The sequence below is a fragment of the Coregonus lavaretus genome (genome assembly GCF_964263955.1).
Source record: "Coregonus lavaretus genome assembly, chromosome: 24".
NCBI classification, from domain to species: domain Eukaryota; kingdom Metazoa; phylum Chordata; class Actinopteri; order Salmoniformes; family Salmonidae; genus Coregonus; species Coregonus lavaretus.
The window spans coordinates 43,467,415-43,491,599 of NC_140011.1; the positions used below are offsets into that span (position 1 = coordinate 43,467,415).

The window sequence follows — 24,185 nt, forward strand, 5'->3', positions numbered from 1 at the left end:
GCTACCAGGAACTCTGCTAAACATAGGGTAGTAGCCACCGGGAACTCTGCTAAACATAGGGTAGTAGCTACCAGGAACTCTGCTAAACATAGGGTAGTAGCTACCGGGAACTCTGCTAAACATAGGGTAGTAGCTACCGGGAACATAGGGTAGTAGCCACCGGGAACTCTGCTAAACATAGGGTAGTAGCCACCGGGAACTCTGCTAAACATAGGGTAGTAGCTACCAGGAACTCTGCTAAACATAGGGTAGTAGCCACCGGGAACTCTGCTAAACATAGGGTAGTAGCCACCGGGAACTCTGCTAAACATAGGGTAGTAGCTACCAGGAACTCTGCTAAACATAGGGTAGTAGCCACCGGGAACTCTGCTAAACATAGGGTAGTAGCTACCAGGAACTCTGCTAAACATAGGGTAGTAGCTACCGGGAACTCTGCTAAACATAGGGTAGTAGCTACCGGGAACATAGGGTAGTAGCCACCGGGAACTCTGCTAAACATAGGGTAGTAGCCACCGGGAACTCTGCTAAACATAGGGTAGTAGCTACCAGGAACTCTGCTAAACATAGGGTAGTAGCCACCGGGAACTCTGCTAAACATAGGGTAGTAGCTACCAGGAACTCTGCTAAACATAGGGTAGTAGCCACCGGGAACTCTGCTAAACATAGGGTAGTAGCTACCAGGAACTCTGCTAAACATAGGGTAGTAGCTACCGGGAACTCTGCTAAACATAGGGTAGTAGCTACCGGGAACTCTGCTAAACATAGGGTAGTAGCTACCAGGAACTCTGCTAAACATAGGATAGTAGCTACCAGGAACTCTGCTAAACATAGGGTAGTAGCTACCAGGAACTCTGCTAAACATAGGGTAGTAGCTACCGGGAACTCTGCTAAACATAGGGTAGTAGCTACCAGGAACTCTGCTAAACATAGGGTAGTAGCTACCGGGAACTCTGCTAAACATAGGGTAGTAGCTACCGGGAACTCTGCTAAACATAGGGTAGTAGCTACCAGGAACTCTGCTAAACATAGGGTAGTAGCCACCGGGAACTCTGCTAAACATAGGGTAGTAGCTACCAGGAACTCTGCTAAACATAGGGTAGTAGCTACCAGGAACTCTGCTAAACATAGGGTAGTAGCCACCGGGAACTCTGCTAAACATAGGGTAGTAGCTACCAGGAACTCTGCTAAACATAGGGTAGTAGCTACCGGGAACTCTGCTAAACATAGGGTAGTAGCTACCGGGAACTCTGCTAAACATAGGGTAGTAGCTACCAGGAACTCTGCTAAACATAGGGTAGTAGCTACCAGGAACTCTGCTAAACATAGGGTAGTAGCTACCGGGAACTCTGCTAAACATAGGGTAGTAGCTACCAGGAACTCTGCTAAACATAGGGTAGTAGCTACCAGGAACTCTGCTAAACATAGGGTAGTAGCTACCAGGAACTCTGCTAAACATAGGGTAGTAGCTACCAGGAACTCTGCTAAACATAGGGTAGTAGCTACCAGGAACTCTGCTAAACATAGGGTAGTAGCTACCAGGAACTCTGCTAAACATAGGGTAGTAGCCACCGGGAACTCTGCTAAACATAGGGTAGTAGCTACCAGGAACTCTGCTAAACATAGGGTAGTAGCTACCAGGAACTCTGCTAAACATAGGGTAGTAGCCACCGGGAACTCTGCTAAACATAGGGTAGTAGCTACCAGGAACTCTGCTAAACATAGGGTAGTAGCTACCAGGAACTCTGCTAAACATAGGGTAGTAGCCACCGGGAACTCTGCTAAACATAGGGTAGTAGCTACCAGGAACTCTGCTAAACATAGGGTAGTAGCTACCGGGAACTCTGCTAAACATAGGGTAGTAGCTACCAGGAACTCTGCTAAACATAGGGTAGTAGCCACCGGGAACTCTGCTAAACATAGGGTAGTAGCTACCAGGAACTCTGCTAAACATAGGGTAGTAGCCACCGGGAACTCTGCTAAACATAGGGTAGTAGCTACCAGGAACTCTGCTAAACATAGGGTAGTAGCTACCAGGAACTCTGCTAAACATAGGGTAGTAGCTACCAGGAACTCTGCTAAACATAGGGTAGTAGCTACCAGGAACTCTGCTAAACATAGGGTAGTAGCTACCAGGAACTCTGCTAAACATAGGGTAGTAGCCACCGGGAACTCTGCTAAACATAGGGTAGTAGCTACCGGGAACTCTGCTAAACATAGGGTAGTAGCTACCAGGAACTCTGCTAAACATAGGGTAGTAGCCACCGGGAACTCTGCTAAACATAGGGTAGTAGCTACCGGGAACTCTGCTAAACATAGGGTAGTAGCCACCGGGAACTCTGCTAAACATAGGGTAGTAGCTACCAGGAACTCTGCTAAACATAGGGTAGTAGCTACCAGGAACTCTGCTAAACATAGGGTAGTAGCTACCAGGAACTCTGCTAAACATAGGGTAGTAGCTACCAGGAACTCTGCTAAACATAGGGTAGTAGCCACCGGGAACTCTGCTAAACATAGGGTAGTAGCTACCAGGAACTCTGCTAAACATAGGGTAGTAGCTACCAGGAACTCTGCTAAACATAGGGTAGTAGCTACCAGGAACTCTGCTAAACATAGGGTAGTAGCCACTGGGAACTCTGCTAAACATAGGGTAGTAGCCACCGGGAACTCTGCTAAACATAGGGTAGTAGCTACCAGGAACTCTGCTAAACATAGGGTAGTAGCTACCAGGAACTCTGCTAAACATAGGGTAGTAGCTACCAGGAACTGCTTTCAGCCTTGAGTAAGTAGGAAGTAAGTAGCCTTGCACCACATGGAGGTTGTTGGCACCTTAATTGGGGAGGACGGGAACGTGGTGATGGCTGGAGTGGAATGATATCAAAACACATGGTTTCCTCCCATCAGCAGCCTCCACTGCCTTGGCTTGTGTGAGCCGGAATAGCTAATAGGAGCAGGGAGTCTATCCCCTGATTCTGTAGCTTGAGGCAGCTTGATGTACCCCTTTTGACAGAGCACTAGTCTATCGCAGGTCCTTACCCCCGATCAATCTCCGTAATGCTGAGCGACAAGCAGAGACGGTTTTTGCGACTGCACTTGAGGAAACTTTCAAAGTTCTTGAAATGTTCCGTATTGACTGATCTTCATGTCTTAAAGTAATGATGGACTGTCGTTTCTCTTTGCTTATTTGAGCTGTTCTTGCCATAATATGGACTTGGTCTTTTACCAAATAGGGCTATCTTCTGTATACCACCCCTACCTTGTCACAACACAACTGATAGGCTCAAACGCATTAAGAAGGAAAGAAATTCCACAAATTAACTTTTAAGAAGGCACACCTTTTAATTGAAACGCATTCCAGGTGACTACCTCATGAAGCTGGTTGAGAGAATACCAAGAGTGTGCAAAGCTGTCATCAAGGCAAAGGGTGGCTATTTGAAGAATCTCAAATATAAAATATATTTTGATTTGTTTAACACATTTTTAGTTAGTACATGATTCCATATGTGTTATTTCATAGTTTTGATGTCTTCACTATTATTCTACAATGTATTCTACAACCCTTGAATGTCTAGGTGTTCTAAACCTATTGACCGGTAGTGTAAATCCACACAGAAGAGCTCTGGCATTTTTCTAACACAGCGGACCATTATTTATTTTCCTTGAGACTCCCATTATTAGCCCACTAGGTTCAAACTGGACCAGAACACCTCCCCTCCTGCCTGCATGCAAACCGTAAATAGTAGATAACATTAGAGCCATATCTGGGTCAGGTAAGATATCATGTCTGGATGAAAATCAAAACACCTCATTCATGTGACTCATCGGTCACATGTCAACTCAAAACCTGTATGTTCACTAATGTTGCTGGAACCTGATAAGGTACTGTTCAGTCACATGACTAGTGACTGGGAGTAACATTTTATCATGGAAGTTTACCCTACTGAACAGAGTTAACAGGGAGTCTGGAGTTGGACAATAGGAGAGGTATCTCAGTTGGTAAACTAAGAAAGCAACTAAGAAGGGTTGGGGCACATTTTATTTAAGTTCATATGAAGTGAATTAAAATTCCAACAACTTAATAATCCTCATAAGAAATGGACAATATTGAATTCAAAATCCATCCCCTTGAAGAGGAATTGAACCCGACCCTGATATTCATTTTATTTTCACACAACTTATACTCACGCTGGCAGGGCCATGGGGATGACACTGTGTAGAAGCGGTAGTATAGCGGTAGTATAGTATATTAGTAGTATAGTGGTAGTACAGTGGTAGTATAGCATATTAGCAGTATAGTGTTAGTATAGCGGTAGTATAGCATATTAGCAGTGGTCGTATAGTGGTAGTATAGAGGTAGTATAGATGCAGCATATTAGTAGTATAGCGGTAGTATAGTGGTAGTATAGTAGTAGTATAACAGTAGTATACTAGTAGTATAGTGTTAGTATATTATTATAGTGGTGGTATAGTGGTGGTATAGTGGTAGTATAGTGGTAGTATAGCGGTATTATAATGGTAGTATAACAGTAGTATACTAGTAGTATAGTGGTAGTATATTATTATAGTGGTGGTATAGTGGTAGTATAGTGGTAGTATAGCGGTATTATAGTGGTAGTATAACAGTAGTATACTAGTAGTATAGTGGTAGTATATTATTATAGTGGTGATATAGTGGTAGTATAGTGGTAGTATAGCGGTATTATAGTGGTATTATAGTGGTAGTATAACAGTAGTATACTAGTAGTATAGTGGTAGTATATTAGTATAGTGGTGGTATAGTTGTAGTATAGTGGTAGTATAGCACATTAGCAGTATAGTGGTAGTATAGTGGTAGTATAGTGGTAGTATAGTGGTAGTATAGTGGTAGTATAGTGGTAGTATAGCGGTAGAATAGTAGTACTATAGTAGTATAGTGGTAGTATATTATTATAGTGGTGGTATAGTGGTAGTACAGCATAATAGTAGTATAGTAGTAGTATAGTAGTAGTATAGTGGTAGTATAGTGGTAGCATATCGGTAGTATAGTAGTAGTATAGTAGTATAGTGGTAGTATAGCGATAGTATAGTAGTAGTATAGCAGTATAGTGGTAGTATAGTAGTATAGTGGTAGTATAGCAGTAGTATAGTCGTAGTATAGCAGTATAGTTGTAGTATAGTGGTAGTATAGTGGTAGTATAGTGGTAGTATATCGGTAGTATAGTGGTAGTATAGTAGTAGTATAGCAGTATAGTGGTAGTATAGTAGTATAGTGGTAGTATATCGGTAGTATAGTGGTAGTATGGTAGTATAGTGGTAGTATAGCGGTAGTATAGTAGTAGTATAGCAGTATAGTGGTGGTATATTAGTATAGTGGTAGTAGTAGTATATAATACTCACCCTAGCAGGGCCAATGGGATGACACAGAGTCCAGCAGACAACAGGAAGCAGAATCCAGGGTACCAGGTTACAGTGGCAGCGTAGAGACTACTGAACAAAACCACTGCCACACTGTTGCTCACACTGTCCAGGCAAGCCAAGCACGCAAACAACGCTCCTACACACACACACACACACACACACACACACACACACACAAACACAAACACACACACACACGAGAGAGAGACACAGAGAGAGAGGAAGACAATGCACTGTCAGATAGATGAGTTCAAAGCCACATCGGTATATCACCCTACATTTAAATACTTCAGCCTAACGTTGCCACATCGGTATATCACCCTACATTTAAATACTTCAGCCTAACGTTGCCACATCGGTAAATCACCCCTACATGGGCCTACATTTAAATACTTCAGCCTAACGTTGTGAGACAGAAGGAGCAGAGCACATCTCCTCTGTTGTCTGGGACCATGTCATAATGGTTGCCTTGCTTTCCACATTATTGCCACAAGTTCCATGGTTGCCATAGCGCCGTGAGGTAGCCTAGGCAGAGAGCTCTGTAAATATTGTACATATTTTATTGTTTTTAAGTGTTGTTTTTTTTAAATTGTATATTTGAATAAACTTTCTTTGTTTTTGATAACTTGTTGATAGATGAACTGTAATATCTGGTGGTGACCTACGAAACTGTAGGACTGATTATGACACGTCAGTTTGTATTTGGCTTGGCTAGCTAGCTAGCTTGCTTGCTAATATGATTTGAATGACGCAGCAACACCAGATCAACAGCATCGGTTTTGGCCCTCTGGCCCAGTTCCTAGAGGGAAGTGGACTGCGGTGTGAGGGGATGCAGAGTCTTGCTTCGTAGGAGGCTTTTCTGAACCACTGCTGAGGTGTGGTGGTATTACTGATGCATTTACAGTCGCCAAAACGTCACCCAGGTGGGTGCCACACTTCAGTAGTGGACGATCCAGTCTACCTACGGAGGAAGAGGAGGAGGAGGTGGGTGCCACACTTCAGTAGTGGACGATCCAGTCTACCTACGGAGGAAGAGGAGGATGAGGAGCTCCGTGTCCTGTCTCTCAGAAGTCTACCTCCCTGTCTGGCTGCACCATGTATGATCCCTTCTGTCAATATTACAGTACTACCTTTCTGAACTGCCTATCACTCTAAAGCTGTGGAAGACCATCGCCCAAGATCCCTACATTTGTTTTGTTAAAATTGAATTTTTGTTTGTTTTTAAAGCGACTTTGAGATTCTACTTGTAATGAAAAGCACAATATAAAATACACTGAGGATTATTATTATTATTATTATTACCCATGCTAGATTACGAAGATGTAAATTCATAGAGTGGCAGGTAAGGGTGCTCTCGAGCGGCTAGATGTTCTTTACCATTTATTTTTATTTTTTTATTTAACCTTTATTTAACCAGGTAAACCAGTTGAGAACAGGTTCTCATTTACAACTGCGACCTGGCCAAGATAAAGCAAAGCAGTGCAATAAAAACAACACAGAGTTACATATGGGGTAAAAAAACATAAAGTCAAAAATACAACAGAAAATATATATACAGTGTGTGCAAATGTAGCAAGTTATGGAGGTAAGGCAATAAATAGGCTATAGTGCAGAATAATTACAATAGTATTAACACTGGAATGCTAGATGTGCAAGAGATTATGTGCAAATAGAGATACTGGGGTGCAAAAGAGCAAAATAAATAACAATATAGGGATGAGGTAGTTGGGTGGGCTAATTTCAGATGGGCTGTGTACAGGTGCAGTGATCGGTAAGGTGCTCTGACAACTGATGCTTAAAGTTATTGAGGGAGATAAGAGTCTCCAGCTTCAGAGATTTTTGCAAACCATTCGGCCATCAGATTTGCCACCAATGCTCCTTATAGGACACATCACTGCACTCTATACTCCTCTGTAAACTGGTCACCTCATCCTCCACATACAACACCCGTTCTGCCAGTCACATTCTGTTAAAGGTCCCCAAAGCACACACATCCCTGGGGCGCTCCTCTTTCCAGTTCGCGGCAGCTAGCGACAGGAACGAGCTGCAAAGAACCCTCAAACTGGACAGTTTTATCTCCATCTCTTCATTCAAAGACTCAATCATGGACACTCTTACTGACAGTTGTGGCTGCTTTCGCGTGATGTATTGTTGTCTCTACCTTCTTGCCCTTTGTGCTGTTGTCTGTGCCCAATAATGTTTGTACCATGTCTTGTGTTGCTACCATGTTGTGCTGCTGCCATGTTGTTTTCATGTTGGGTTGCTACCTTGCTGTGTTGTTGTGTTGTTGTGTGTTGCTGCCATGCTATGTTGTCGTCTTAGATTTCTCTTTATGTAGTGTTGTGTTGTCTCTCTTGTCGTGATGTGTGTTTGGTCCTATACAGTGAGGGAAAAAAGTATTTGATCCCCTGCTGATTTTGTACGTTTGCCCACTGACAAAGACATAATCAGTCTATAATTTTAATGGTAGGTTTATTTGAACTGTGAGAGACAGAATAACAACAACAAAAAATCCAGAAAAACGCATGTCAAAAATGTTATAAATTGATTTGCATTTTAATGAGGGAAATAAGTATTTGACCCCTCTGCAAAACATGACTTAGTACTTGATGGCAAAACCCTTGTTGGCAATCACAGAGGTCAGACGTTTATTGTAGTTGGCCACCAGGTTTGCACACATCTCAGGAGGGATTTTGTCCCACTACTCTTTGCAGATCTTCTCCAAGTCATTAAGGTTTTGAGGCTGACGTTTGGCAACTCAAACCTTCAGCTCCCTCCACAGATTTCCTATGGGATTAAGGTCTGGAGACTGGCTAGGCCACTCCAGGACCTTAATGTGCCTCTTCTTGAGCCACTCCTTTGTTGCCTTGGCCGTGTGTTTTGGGTCATTGTCATGCTGGAATACCCATCCACGACCCATTTTCAATGCCCTGGCTGAGGGAAGGAGGTTCTCACCCAAGATTTGACGGTACATGGCCCCGTCCATCGTCCCTTTGATGCAGTGAAGTTGTCCTGTCCCCTTAGCAGAAAAACACCCCCAAAGCATAATGTTTCCACCTCCATGTTTGACGGTGGGGATGGTGTTCTTGGGATCATAGGCAGCATTCCTCCTCCTCCAAACACGGCGAGTTGAGTTGATGCCAAAGAGCTCGATTTTGGTCTCATCTGACCACAACACTTTCACCCAGTTCTCCTCTGAATCATTCAGATGTTCATTGGCAAACTTCAGACGGGCCTGTATATGTGCTTTCTTGAGCAGGGGGACCTTGCGGGCGCTGCAGGATTTCAGTCCTTCACGGCGTAGTGTGTTACCAATTGTTTTCTTGGTGACAATGGTCCCAGCTGCCTTGAGATCATTGACAAGATCCTCCCGTGAAGTTCTGGGCTGATTCCTCACCGTTCTCATGATCATTGCAACTCCACGAGGTGAGATCTTGCATGGAGCCCCAGGCCGAGGGAGATTGACAGTTATTTTGTGTTTCTTCCATTTGCGAATAATCGCACCAACTGTTGTCACCTTCTCACCAAGGTGCTTGGCGATGGTCTTGTAGCCCATTCCTGCCTTGTGTAGGTCTACAATCTTGTCCCTGACATCCTTGGAGAGCTCTTTGGTCTTGGCCATGGTGGAGAGTTTGGAATCTGATTGATTGATTGCTTCTGTGGAACGGTGTCTTTTATACAGGTAACAAGCTGAGATTAGGAGCACTCCCTTTAAGAGTGTGCTCCTAATCTCAGCTCGTTACCTGTATAAAAGACACCTGGGAGCCAGAAATCTTTCTGATTGAGAGGGGGTCAAATACTTATTTCCCTCATTAAAATGCAAATCAATTTATAACATTTTTGACATGCGTTTTTCTGGATATTTTTTTTTTTATTCTGTCTCTCACTGTTCAAATAAACCTACCATTAAAATTATAGACTGATCATGTCTTTGTCAGTGGGCAAACATACAAAATCAGCAGGGGATCAAATACTTTTTTCCCTCACTGTATTTATTTATTTTTTAATCCCAGCCCCCGTCCCCGCAGGAGGCCTTTTGTCTTTTGGTAGGCCGTCATTGTAAATAAGAATGTTTTCTTAACTGACTTGCCTAGTTAAATAAAGGTTAAATAAAATATTATTATTATTTGTCCGTGTGGGAGAGGGAGGCTTGAAAAAGAGCCCTTCAGACATGGCTCTCTGACCAGACAAGGGCCCTCTGACCAGACACGGGCTCTCTGACCAGACAAGGGCCCTCTGACCAGACAAGGGCCCTCTGACCAGACAAGGGCCCTCTGACCAGACACGGGCCCTCTGACCAGACAAGGGCCCTCTGACCAGACACGGGCCCTCTGACCAGACAAGGGCCCTCTGACCAGACAAGGGCCCTCTGACCAGACAAGGGCCCTCTGACCAGACAAGGGCCCTCTGACCAGACACGGGCCCTCTGACCAGACAAGGGCCCTCTGACCAGACAAGGGCCCTCTGACCAGACAAGGGCCCTCTGACCAGACAAGGGCCCTCTGACCAGACAAGGGCCCTCCTCTCTGGTCTAACAACCTCTGTTTAAACAAACCATTGCTTGGGAATGCTAGGATGGCTTACATGCGTCAAACTCATTCCACGGAGGGCCGAGTGTCAGCGGGTTTTCGCTCCACCCTTGTACTTGATTGATGAATTAAGGTCACTAATTAGTAAGGAACTCCCCTCACCTGGTTGTCTAGGTCTTAACTGAAAGGGAAAAACCACAAACCCACAGACATTGGGCCCTCCGTGCGATGAGTTTGACGCCCCGCTTACAGGTCCAGTATATCCATACTAGCACTTACAACGAGGACCCCAATGGAAGTCCAAATAAATATGTTAATGGGGTCATTCTCAATAATTATATTAATGATGTGCTTTGTTATGTGTTTTTAAACACATTAGTTATTAAGTTTACTAGTTAAACTAAACACTCACCCTGCTCGGTCTTTGATCCGATCTCATTAGTTATTAAGTTTACTAGTTAAGCTTATCATGCAAGTCTAGGTCCAAAAGGCTCCTTAACAGCTTCTACCCCCAAGCGATAAGACTGCTGAACAATTAATAACAGCTTCTACCCCCCCCCCCCCCCTACTCGCTGTTTATTATCTATGTATAGTCACTTTAACCCTACCTACATGTACAAATTACCTCAAATAACCTGTGCCCCCGCACATTGACTCTGTACCGGTACCCCCTGTATACAGCCTCGTTATTGTTATGAAGTTTTGTGTTACTTTTTATTTTTTACTTTAGTTTATTTAGTAAATATTTTCTTAACTCTTTCTTGAACTGCATTGTTGGTTAAGGGCTTGTAAGTAAGCATTTCACGGTATTCATTGTATTCGGCGCATGTGACAAATAACATGGTGTTTTATTTGATGTCCAAAACCCTCACCCTGCTCGGTCTTTGATACGATCTTTGACATCATGGATCTCAGCACGGGGAACGGCATGATAGCCAGCAGCATTGGAAGCCTCACTGAGAAGAACAAACAGACAATATAAACAGAGAGAGAGGCAGAGAGAGAGAGAAAGAGAGAGAGAAAGAGAGAGAGACAGAGAGACAGAGAGGCAGAGAGAGAGACAGCGGCAGAGAGACAGAGAGGCAGAGAGACAGAGAGAGAGAGGCAGAGAGAGAGAGGCAGCGAGAGAGGCAGAGAGAGAGAGAGGCAGAGAGAGAAAGAGAGAGAGGCAGCGAGAGAGGCAGAGAGAGAGAGAGAGAGAGAGAGAGAGAGAGAGAGAGAGAGAGAGAGAGAGAGAGAGCAAGAGAGAGAGAGAGCAAGAGAGAGAGAGAGAACGAGAGAGAGAGAGAGAGAGAGAGAGAGAGAGAGAGAGAGAGAGAGAGAGAGAGAGAGAGAACATCACATTATTGACTGGGTTCTCAATCGACATGCAGACTGAACTGAACAGAGGTTACAGTGCATTCGGAAAGTATTCAGACCCCTTGACTTTTCCACATTTTGTTACGTTACAGCCTTATTCTAAAATGGATTAAATAAAGACATTTCCTCATCAATCTACACACAATACCCCATAATGACGACTCGAAAACAGGTTTTTAGAAAGTTTTGCAAATTTATACAAAATTAAAAACAGAAATACCTTATTTACATAAGTACTCTGACCCTTTGCTATGAGACTCAAAATTGAGCTCAGGTGCATCCTGTTTCCATTGATCATCCTTGAGATGTTTCTACAACTTGATTGGAGTCCACCTGTGGTAAATTCAATTGATTGGACATGATTTGGAAAGGCACACACCTGTCTATATAAGGTCCCACAGTTGACAGTGCATGTCAGAGCAAAAACCAAGCCATGAGGTCGAAGGAATTGTCCGTAGAGCTCCGAGACAGGATTGTGTCGAGGCACAGATCTGGGGAAGGGTACCAAAAAATGTCTGCAGCATTGAAGGTCCCCAAGAACACAGTGGCCTCCATCATTCTTAAATGGAAGAAGTTTGGAACCACCAAGATTCTTTCTAGAGCTGGTCGTCCGGCCAAACTGAGCAATCGGGGGAGAAGGGCCTTGGTCAGGGAGGTGATCAAGAACCTGATGGTCACTTTGACATGGCTTCAGAGTTCTTCTGTGGAGATTGGAGAACCTTCCAGAAGGACAACCATCTCTGCAGCACTCCACCAATCAGGCCTTTATGGTAGAGTGGCCAGACGGAAGCCACTCCTCAGTAAAAGGCACATGACAGCCCACTTGGAGTTTTCCAAAAGGCACCTAAAGGAGCTTCTCTGGTCTGATGAAACCAAGATTGAACTCTTTGGCCTGAATGCCAAGTGTCACGTCTGGAGGAAACCTGGCACCATCCCTACGGTGAAGCATGGATCATGCCGTGGGGATGTTTTTCAGCGGCAGGGACTGGGAGACTAGTCAGGATCGAGGGAACGATGAACAGAGCAAAGTACAGAGAGATCCTTGATGAAAACCTGCTCCAGAGCGCTCAGGACCTCAGACTGGGGCGAAGATTCACCTTCAACAGGACAATGACTCTAAGCACACAGCCAAGAAAACGCAGGAGTGGCTTCAGGACAAGTCTCTGAATGTCCTTGAGTGGCCCAGCCAGAGCCCGGACTTGAACCCGATCTAACATCTCTGGAGAGACCTGAAAATAGCTGTTCAGAGACGCTCCCCATCCAACCTGACAGAGCTTGAGAGGATCTGCAGAGAAGAATGGGAGAAACTCCCCAAATACACGTGTGCCAAGCTTGTTGTGTTATACCCAAGAAGACTCGAGGCTGTAATCGCTGCCAAAGGTGCTTCAACAAAGTACTGAGTAAAGGGTCTGAATACTTATGTAAATGTGATATTTCTGTTTTTTATTTTTTATCCATTTGCAAACATTTCTAAAAACCTGTTTTTGCTTTGTCATTATGGGGTATTGTGTGTAGATTGATGAGGGGGAAAAAAACAATTTAATCATTTTTAAAATGTAACAAAATGTGGAAAAAGTTAAAGGGTCTGAATACTTTAAGTTGCCTTTTTAGTTTATCACCTTTTGGAAAAGAGCCAAGATAAAGACCTGAATATTATGGTCTGTTGTCATTTTATCTGGTTACAGCCATAATCAAATAAAGCAGTACGGAACACAGCAAGGGTCATTCCACCTCAAAAAGCACAAGAAAGAGGGTTTTGACACCCACCATCTCAGATTGTTCTGAAATCGTTTCTGTTGTTGTTAAAAAACTGAAAAGATTAGCATTCCTGCAACATTATTTTGTTGAAATATAATTTTGTCTCCAAGCTAATTGATTGCATCGAAATTGGCCACTTTAATTTAGAGGATTCATGTAATGTTCAATAAATATAGTACCTAACATCCGATTTGGATGACTGTAAGTCGCTTTGGATAAAAGCGTCTGCTAAATGGCATATTATTATTATTATAAAGGTGCATTTTTATGGTGAAGATTATCTTCCCCAAACTTGAAACTCGGGCGCCGCCTATGTATGCCAGATAGACTCTACACCGGTTGTAAAGCGGATTAATGTGCTTAATTTTAAGAAGTTATTTGGCAACTTTAGTTGTGATACAAACGTTATCAAAACATATAGGCCTACGGGCCAGGCTACATGAGGTGTGGGACTATGATTAGAAAAAGTCGCAAAAAAAAGGTATGCATTGCTTCTTGCCTTACGCTGACCATCATTCACAAGTGATAATACATCATTCACAAGTGATAGGCTAATATTGTCACCCATCAGACTATTCTTGATTTAATCTTGTCTTTACATATACTAAATAATGTGTGAAATTTGTTTTGATTTAGAATGGACCATTATAATGCACCTGTCTCGAAACGGGGAAAAAAATACATGTCGTCTATGCACTTAAATAGCGGATGGAGGACGCTTTTCCCCGTGGTTCATTTTCATGCCAGCCAGGTAGGCTACACTCCTGTTGTAAAGAGAAGCAATGTGCTTAATATTAGGAAAGTTGAGAAATAAATATAGTAGGCCTAGCCTATAGAAGGCTGATGGGAACCTTCTCTTTTTAATAGAGGCCATCACTCTGTTTTCTTACACAATTGCATAGCCTATAGAAATGTTGCGCAACATGAGGTCATGGGCTCTCATGAAGTGTTTGATTAGATTTTCGATAACATTTGCATTGATGTCAGAGTGATTAGAGGGACAATAGAGTGCTGAGTACCAGGAAGTTAGCAAGTTTGGTAGGCTACTAATGACCATCAGCAGCATCAGAGCTTGGAGAAGCCTAATTACCATGACTAAACGGTCACATGGAATTTGACTGCCTTCATGACTCGTGACTTTCGGTCACGGTGTGGCGGTAATACGGTCACCGTAACAGCCCTAGTCAGAACCTGGTAATATTAGGGTGAAGGAAGGGACACAAACCTAACAACTTCAATGACTAATTTTTCTGAACAGCGGAAAAAAACCCCACTGAGAATACATTACATAGCATGAAGAAACAATACTCCGAGCCGCAGCTCCATACTACTTCTCAGAAATAGAGAACTGATACTGTATACTCAGTTTGTGGGTAGCTTGTGACAAAACATTTTTATTCCTCATGTCTTACTCATTATTAGAAAAAAGTTGGGTCCAAAATGGATGTTAGGTACTATATATATTGAATATTATATGAATTCTATAAATGAAACTTGCCAAATTTGGGAGCAATAAATTAGCTTCAAATTATATTTCAACAAAATAATGTTGTATGAATGCTAATTTCTAAATACAGAAACTATTTCAGAACAATCACAGATGGTGGGTGTCATGACATGGAACGACCCGCCAGTCATGTCACTGGAATAGACTTCACTGCAGTAAAACCAGCAATTTGCCATCATCAACAGTAAAACTATATGGTTACATTTATACTACCATATAAAACGTTATAGTTTGTTTATGGCCTTTTAGTAAAAAATTCAACTTGCCCTTTATGCTCACACTTATCCTTTCAGATCTACACGAAGTAGCTTAAGACCCAGAAGTGTTCCTGACCACCTGACTAACTGGGGCCCTGAGGTGTTCCTGACCACCTGACCAGATTAACTGGGGCCCTGAGGTGTTCCTGACCACCTGACCAGATTAACTGGGGCCCTGAGGTGTTCCTGACCACCTGACTAACTGGGGCCCTGAGGTGTTCCTGATCACCTGACTAACTGGGGCCCTGAGGTGTTCCTGACCACCTGACTAACTGGGGCCCAGAGGTGTTCCTGACCACCTGACTAACTGGGGCCCTGAGGTGTTCCTGACCACCTGACTAACTGGGGCCCTGAGGTGTTCCTGACTAACTGGGGCCCTGAGGTGTTCCTGACCACCTGACTAACTGGGGCCCAGAGGTGTTCCTGACCACCAGAGGTTATCCTGCTCAGGAATAACTCCAGGCCCGAGGCATAAGTTAGCCAATACTTGGCTCACATCAGGGTTGGGGTCAATTCCAGTAAAATGTCAAATGAAATTCCAATTCCTAATATTTCTCATTGAAAAGTATTGGCATTGACAAAAATCAGAATTTCAGTTTACTTCCTGAATTGAAATGGAATTGACCCCAACCCTGGCTCACATGGTCTAGACCTAAGTTCTCCTTCTCCACCCAGGACCATGTTACCATTGAAAATCATCCTTATTCCTTACCCAGGACCATGTTACCATTGAAAATCATCCTTATTCCTTACCCAGGACCATGTTACCATTGAAAAGCATCCTTATTCCTTACCCAGGACCATGTTACCATTGAAAATCATCCTTATTCCTTACCCAGGACCATGTTACCATTGAAAATCATCCTTATTCCTTACCCAGGACCATGTTACCATTGAAAATCATCCTTATTCCTTACCCAGGACCATGTTACCATTGAAAATCATCCTTATTCCTTACCCAGGAACATCATGAGCGTGGTCTTGGCGAAGGCCACCATGGTCATACCCGCCATGACACTTAGTATCCCTATGAGGATGATGATGAGGTTGGGCACGCCACAGCGAGAGAACACCGTCACGCCCACGAAGCTGGTCAGGAACACCGTGGTGGACAGCGCCGAGCCGTAGCCAATCAGGATCTCGGTCCAGCACAGCGGCTGGTTGAGCTCGTACAACGTGATCAAGGAGAGCCCGCCCATGTTGGCGAAGGAGAAGGAGGAGAAGAGGAGCAGGAGGAGAACCAGGAGGACGTTGCGCCTCCTGCTGGCCCCTGCAAACAGCTGGTAGACCCCGTAGGCCAGCTGACGCATGGCGGTGCGGCGCGGGGAGCCGTCCAGGGGGTCGTCTGGAGGTCGTTGGACCGTCTCCTCCAGGATGAAGACGGCGTAGACCAGGTTGACACACTGGAACAGAGCCGAGGTGAAGAAGGGCCAGTTGAAGCCTGCTGCTCGGAGGAAGTAGCCCGTAGAGAGAGAGGCCACTCCAGACAACAGGCCGATCACCATGTCCACTACGGCCATCCGCAGGGTCTTCTCCTGTCCGTCCTCGCACAGGTCAGCGATGTAGGAGAAACAACCCCCCAGGAACGTCCCCAAGCCCCCGAACAGGGCGCTGACGAAGGAGGCGACGATGAGGAGGTAGAGGTCCAGCTCGAAGAAGGAGACGGACAGGAAGGACAGTGTGTAGAACAGAGAGCCAATCAGAGGCAGGATGATGGTGATCTTGCGTCCGCGCTGGTCGCTATAGGCGACGAGGATGAGGGTGGCGGCCAGGGAGGGGATCATGGAGAAGAGATCGGTGTAGAGGGAGAAGAGAGACGCCGCCTTCTGGACCTCCTGGTGTAAACAACAACATAAACAACAACAACATGAACAAGAGCTTGGTGGAGAGAGAGAAGAGATGCCGCGTTCTGGACCTCCTATAACAAACAACATGAAGAAAAGCTTGGTGCAGAGAGAGAGAGAGGAGAGAGAGAGAGAGAGAGAGAGAGGCAGAGAGAGAGAGAGAGAGGGGCAGACACAGAGAGAGAGAGAGAGAGAGAGAGATGGAGAGAGAGAGAGAGAGAGAGAGAGAGAGAGGCAGAGAGGGACAGAGAGAGAGAGAGAGGGGCAGAGAGAGAGAGAGAGAGATGGAGAGAGAGAGAGAGAGAGAGAGAGAGAGGCAGAGAGGGGCAGAGAGAGAGAGAGAGGGGCAGAGAGCGAGAGAGAGAGGGCAGACACAGAGAGAGAGAGAGAGAGAGAGAGAGAGAGAGAGAGAGAGAGAGAGAGAGAGAGAGAGAGAGAGAGAGAGAGAGAGAGAGAGAGGCAGAGAGGGACAGAGAGAGAGGCAGAGAGGGACAGAGAGAGAGGCAGAGAGGGACAGAGAGAGATGCAGACACCGAGAGAGAGAGGGGCAGAGAGAGAGAGAGGGGCAGAGAGAGAGAGAGAGAGAGAGAGAGAGGCAGAGAGGGACAGAGAGAGAGAGAGAGAGAGAGGGGCAGAGAGAGAGAGAGGGGCAGACACAGAGAGAGAGAGACACAGAGAGAGAGAGAGAGAGAGAGAGAGAGAGAGAGAGAGAGAGAGAGAGAGAGAGAGAGAGAGAGAGAGAGAGAGAGAGAGAGAGAGAGAGAGAGAGAGAGAGAGAAGCAGAGTGTAGTTTTTTTGGGCAGGCCTATATAACCCAATAAATAGTTTTTCTGGACTATATAACCCTATATAGTTTTTTGGGCCTATAGAACTCTATATATAGTTTTTCTGGCATACAGTGCATTAGGAAAGTATTCAGACCCCTCAACTATTTTGTTACGTTACAGCCTTATTCTAAAATTGATTAAATAAATAAAAATCGTCAGTAATGTACACACAATACCCCATAATGAAAAAGCGAAAACAGGTTTTTAGAATTTTCTGCAAATGTATTACAAATAAAAAACGAATACCTCATTTACATAAGTATTCAGACCCTTTGCTATGAGACTCGAAATTGAGCTCAGGTGCATCCTGTTCCATTGATCATCCTTGAGATGTTTCTACAACTTCATTGGAGCCCACCTGTGGTAAATTCAATCGATTGGACATGATTTGGGAAGGCACACACCCGTCTATATAAGGTCCCGCAGTTGACAGTGCATGTCAGAGCAAAAACCAAGCCATGAGATCGAAGGAATCGTCCGTAGAGCTCCGAGATAGGATATTGTCGAGTCACAGATCTGGGGAAGGGTACCAAAAAATTTCTGCAGCATTGAAGGTTCCCAAGAACACAGTGGCCTTCATCATTCTTTAAATTGAAGAAGTTTGGAACCTCCAAGACTCTTCCTAGAGCTGGCCGCCCGGCCAAACTGAGCAATCGGGGGAGAAGGGCCTTGATCAGGGAGGTTACCAAAGACCTGATGGTCACTCTGACAGAGCTCTAGAGTTCTTCTGTGGAGATGGGAGAACCTTTCAGAAGGACAACCTTCTCTGCAGCACTCCACCAATCAGGCCTTTATGGTAGCGTGGCCAGACGGAAGCCACTCCTCAGTAAAAGGCACATGACAGCCCGCTTGGAGTTTGCCAAAAGGCACCTATAGACTCTCATACCATGAGAAACAAGATTCTCTGGTATGATGAAACCAAGATTGAACTCCTTGGCCTGAATGCCACATCTGGAGGAAACCTGGCACCATCCCTACGGTGAAGCATGGTGGTGTCAGCATCATGCTGTGGGGATGTTTTTCAGCGGCAGGGACAGGGAGACTAGTCAGGATCGAGGGAAAGATGAACGGAGCACAGAGAGATCCTTGATGAAAACCTGCTCCAGAGCACTCAGGACCTCAGACTGGGGCGAAGGTTCACCTTCCAACAGGACAACAACCCTAAGCACACAGCCAAGACAACGCAGGAGTGGCTTCGGGACAAGTCTTTGAATGTCCTTGAGTGGCCCAGCCAGAGCCCGGACTTGAACCCGATCTAACATCTCTGAAGAGACCTGTCACCTGAAAATAGTTGTGCAGCAACGCTCCCCATCCAACCTGACAGAGCTTGAGAGGATCTGCAGAGAAGAATGGGAGAAACTCCCCAAATACAGGTGTGCCAAGCTTGTAGCGTCATACCCAAGAAGACTCGAGGCTGTAATCGCTGTCAAAGGTGCTTCAACCAAGTACTAAGTAAAGGGTCTGAATAATTATGTAAATTTATAAAAACCTGTTTTTGCTTTGTCATTATGGGGTATTGTGTGTGGATTGATTAGGGGGAAAAAACAACAATTTAATCAATTTTAGAATAAGGCTGTAACCTAACAAAATGTGAAAAAAGTAAAGGGGTCTGAATACTTTCCGAAGGCACTGTATATAACCCTATACCTAGTTTTTCTGGCCTATATAACCCTAAAAACTGTTAAATCCCCGTGGATTGATGAGGAATTGAAAAATTGTATGGTTAAGAGGGATGAGGCAAAAGGAATGGCAAATAAGTCTGGCTTCACAACCGATTGTTGCAAATTGAGAAATCATGTGACTACTCTGAATAAAAAGAAGAAGAAACTATACTTTGAAACAAAGACAAATGACATAAAGAATGATAGTAAAAAGCTTTGGAGCACCTTCAATGAAGGTTTGGGGAAAAAGGCAAACTCAGCTCCATCATTCATTGAATCAGATGGCTCATTCATTACAAAATCGACTGATATTGCCAACTACTTTAATGATTTTTTAATTGGCAAGATTAGCAAACTTAGGCATGACATGCCAGCAACAAACGCTGACACTACACATCCAAGTATCTGACCAAATTACGTAAGACATGAATTGTAATTTTGAATTCCGTAAAGTGAGTGTGGAAGAGGTGAAACAATGATAGTTGTCTATCAACAATGACAAGGCACCGGGGTCTGACAACTTCAATGGCAAATTACTGAGGATAATAGCGGATGATATTGCCACTCCTATTTGCCATATTGTCAATTTAAGCCTACTAGAATGTGTGTGCCCTCAGGTCTGGAGGGAAGCAAAAGTCATTCCACTACCTAAGAATAGTAAAGCCCCCTTTACTGGCTCAAATAGCCGACTGATCAGCCTGTTACCAACCCTTAGTAAAGTTTGGGGAAAAATGGTGTTTGACCAGATACAATGCTATTTTTCAGTAAACAAATTGACAACAGACTTTCAGCACGCTTATAGGGAAGGACGTTCAACAAGCACAGCACTTACACAAATTACTAATGATTGGCTGAGAGAAATTGATGATAAAAAAATTGTGGGGGCTGTTTTGTTAGATTTCAGTGCGGCTTTTGACATTATCGATCATAGTCTGCTGCTGAAAAAACGTATGTGCTTTACACCCCCTGCTATATTGTGGATAAAGAGTTACCTGTCTAACAGAACACAGAGAGTGTTCTTTAATGGAAGCCTCTCCAACATAATCCAGGTAGAATCTGTAATTCCCCAGGGCAGCTGTCTAGGCCCCTACTTTTTAAAATCTTTACTAACGACATGCCACTGGCTTTGAGTAAAGACAGTGTGTCTATGTATGCGGATGACTCAAACACTATACACGTCAGCTACTACAGCAACTGAAATGACTGCAACACTGGATAGGTTAGGTTCTACGGTAACTAACCTGTTGGTTGTTGTCAGAGACAGGGTAGGTTGTGTTGGTTAGGTTCTACGGTAACTAACCTCATGGTGGCTGCTGGTGTTGGAGGGATCGCAGCGTGAGCTGTTGTCAGAGACAGGGTAGGTTGTGTTGGTCAGCTCCTGCCATAGCCTCCTGTAGACATACTGCTGTACCAGAGGGTAGATCAGGAAACTGGCAAAGGCATATACGGCTACCAGAGGCTCCACCAGGAATAATCCCTTCATTCTCCTCAGGGGGGAGTGGACACACAGACCCCTGGAAGACAAGGTAGGAGAGTTCAGTGGACAGACAGACAGACAGACAGACAGACAGACCCCTAGAAGACAAGGTTAGGAGGTTAATACAGAGCCAACCGGGCAACAGAATAGATCCTAGACAAGTCACCAAGAAAACAAGGCAGGGTTAATGGGTCCGTTTACCCCCCCCCCCCTAACTAAGGCAGGGTTAATGGGTCCGTTTACCCCCCCCCCCCCCCCCCCCCCCCTCCTAACTAAGGCAGGGTTAATGGGTCCGTTTACCCTACATATTTATCCTGTTGCTTTCATTAATGTTACTTAAAACAACATACGCTGAGTGTACAAAACATTAAGGACACCTAACTAATATTTAGTTGCGCAACACCCCCCCCCCCCCCCCTCCCTAACTAAGTTTAAATGTATTAGGCTAAGGTGTATGTAAACTTCCAACTTCAACTGTATATATAAACAGGCTGAAATTTCAGGCAGTGTTTTCAAACAGCTCTTACACTAAAAGGCATTATCATCACTTTCACAGTATTATTTCAACCTCATTGTGTGGAAATAAATACAAAACACAGGAAAATCTGTTTTTGACTGTACTGGGCCTTTAAAAACACTTGTTTTTTGAATGTATTGGGTTTCATACAGGGGCAACCTGGAGACGGATTCTAAACAAGTTGAGTCAGAAGAGCCCACTTGTATTTATGCTGCTGTTCTCACAATTGTCTCTTCAAAACACAGTTAATACACTCTTCTTGGCTGGGAACCATTACAGTAGGCCTGGGGAATGGGACAGACAGACTGACAAAGAATGTCAAGTCACACCAGCTGGGATATGTAGAAACCTACACTCCTCTTCAAGAAGTCAGACCCAGTCTAATGAGGTTATGGCTCGCTATCGAAGGAGGATGTACATGGGTAGACCCAGCCTGTATATACACTGCATATGCAATTAAGAGAACGCCTGTACACAAAAATGTATGCACGCATGACTGTAAGTCGCTTTGGATAAAAGCGTCTGCTAAATGGCATATTATTATTATATTATTAAGAAGTTCCTAGCATACTAATACTAATTGTAATTATTTTGCACTATAGCCTATTTTATTGCCTACCTCCATAACTTGCTAAATTTGCACACTGTATATTATATGTATTTCTGTTGTATTTTTGACTTTGTTTTGTTTTACCCCATATGTAACTCTGTGTTTGTTTTTATCGCACTGCTATGCTTTATCTTGGCCAGGTCGCAGTTGTAAATGAGAACTTGTTCTCAACTGGTTTACCTGGTTAAATAAAGGTGAAATAAAAAAAATAAAAAATTAAAAATAAATACTGTAGGCTACTGTCTGAATTAATACATTGGGATGTGTTTAGAGATTGGAATATCAGCTATAATAGATAGAGCATTCTGGCCAACAAGTGTAGAATGAAAACAATGACTTATTGTAAACAATGTAAAAAATAAAATTAAAATACAAATATGTCAAACAAGACTTCCCTTCCCTGTCTATAGCTAGTTCAGTTACATGTGAACCAGTATCTGGGCAGATGGGGAGACTATGCATTTGTCCTTCTGCTCAGATCCTGGTTCAAGTTACATGATGATGATCGTGTCTGTATTATCTGACACACAGACAATACACTTCACCTGACTGACCAAGTTCATAGGACAAGGAAAATGCATAACATCAGTGTCTAAAAGAGAAACAATTTCTCACCTTTTAGTTCGTCATATGGTGAACTCACAAAAATACCAGTTCGCTCTTCCTGGATGTTTAGACCATTTCTGCGGACATCTGTTCAGTGTTTATGGCGCTGTAATGCCGGATCCACGGTCGTCACTAGTTACCACAGGGACAAAGTCATAATCATGGCTAAACCCCGCCTATTTCTACAATTTATCTTCTTAAAATCCGATTTTGAACCTAACACTAAACTTAACCACACCGATAACCTTATGCCTAACCCTAACCTTAAATTAAGACCAAAATAACATTTTTGTTTTCATGAATTTTTACGATATAGACCATTTTGACTTTGTGGCTGTGGTACAACCCAAATCCAACCGCTTATGAAAGCTTGTTCCGCCCCTCTTGTCCTATGATTGGATGGTTCTCAGTAGAGCATCCTTCGCTATGGCCAGAGCTTCTGTCAGTCATATTTTTTATTTTATTTAACCTTTATTTAACTAGGCAAGTCAGTTAAGAACAAATTCTTATTTACAATGACGGCCTACATATAAAAGGTACAGTATGAGGGTTGTTTTGAATATAGCAAAACATTTTGTGACAGTCTGTCTTTTTCGCTTTTCTATTTGCCTCTACATAGGTTCCCTCAGGCATGTGTTGTTGTATTAGTATTAAATCGTAATTATTTAACAAAAATATCACTTTAAAAGGGAACGAATTCACCTGTGTGAAATCACCTCTTCCGTGTCTCTTGGTGTTGCTGTATTACATTTTTCTCCTTCAGTTAATTTAATTTGCATTTATCAAAACATATCCATAACTTTATGTAATTGCAATTTTAAATATCCCATTTGTAAGCAATTTACGGTACGGTAAGAGAGAGCGTGTCTTTGCGACATTACGTTTGAACGTACCCTACTCAATGGAATCAACAAACAGGGTTCGTGCTATCCGGGATCCTTGGGACGTCCCTACTCCATTGAAGTTGACGTTTAAAAGGTTACGGTTAGGGTTAGGAAAGGGTAATGGTTAGGGTATGGGTTAAGGTTAGGGTTTAGGGTATGGATTTCCCAAGGATACCACTGATGGTGTCGATCAATGAAGCCGACTGTAGACGAAAGTCGGCGAGTGAATTCGTGGTAGATGCATCTATCGATAACCGAAAGTCCGACACAGTAGTGGTTTTCCTACAGCAAGGCTCAGATCAACATGCCAGTGTCAACATAGTTGCTACTGTTCTTTTAACTATTTCTGTAAAAATGCTGAATTGAAATTATATACCCCAATATCACACATTCACTAACTGAAAACATAACGTGAAAATTAGCCTAATTGGTTAGAGAGAGTTCTCAAATATCACTTTAATTTGTATCCCCTGTAGCTTTAGAATCGTGGAAAAGTTGGTCTGTTTCAGTCATGTCTTTGGCCACATTTGTGTGGGTCAAACAAAAACGCCCTAACGATTGGTTTACAAATAGTGCCTCCCACTATGGCGGTGAAAAGCAACTGCAGCCACTTGAAGGAATCAAAAAACTGCATGACCTTTGATCACGTGTTTTTTGTCATGTTCATGCAGTAAACAATAGGCCCTTTTCACGATGACGTCATCTAACTTCCGCCTTTCCGCGTAGCAGGTTAACTTCACTTCCGTTCGCCGTAACCTGAGACTTCTCAACGAAAATACAACTGTTGACCACTAACTAGCAAGCTAGCTACTTGAAGAAATTCCAAAAGGTACGTTTAAGTTAAATTAGTAAAGTTAAGAGTAATAATGTTTACGTATATGCAATGGTTTGTAACTTGCTAACGTTATTGTTAATTCATAATTGTTCACTGCCTTAGTTACTTAAAAGTGGGCTA

At 43.6% G+C, this 24,185-nt stretch overlaps 1 protein-coding gene across 3 annotated transcripts in view; it reads right to left on the reverse strand.

Annotated features, from left to right (window-relative positions):
* Window positions 1-23,860, reverse strand: part of LOC311100045 (lysosomal proton-coupled steroid conjugate and bile acid symporter SLC46A3) — a gene marked incomplete at its 3' end in the record, with an annotated part of 34,112 nt that extends 10,252 nt beyond the window's left edge. The window contains exons 1-6 of one of the 3 annotated variants that reach the window (XR_014609790.1): window positions 23,049-23,720; window positions 22,356-22,478; window positions 20,437-20,650; window positions 15,763-16,639; window positions 10,796-10,879; window positions 5,374-5,530 (exon numbers count right to left, since the gene is read on the reverse strand). Coding sequence is in view for 2 of the 3 variants with exons in the window: in XM_084140787.1 (XP_083996913.1) it covers window positions 5,370-5,530; window positions 10,796-10,879; window positions 15,763-16,639; window positions 20,437-20,619 (1,305 nt within the window). Of the gene's footprint in view, window positions 1-5,369; window positions 5,531-10,795; window positions 10,880-15,762; window positions 16,640-20,436; window positions 20,651-22,355; window positions 22,479-23,048 lie in introns of those variants that run through there. The other 2 variants (XM_084140786.1, XM_084140787.1) reach the window with 2 other exon arrangements.
* Window positions 23,861-24,185: the final 325 nt, after the last annotated feature.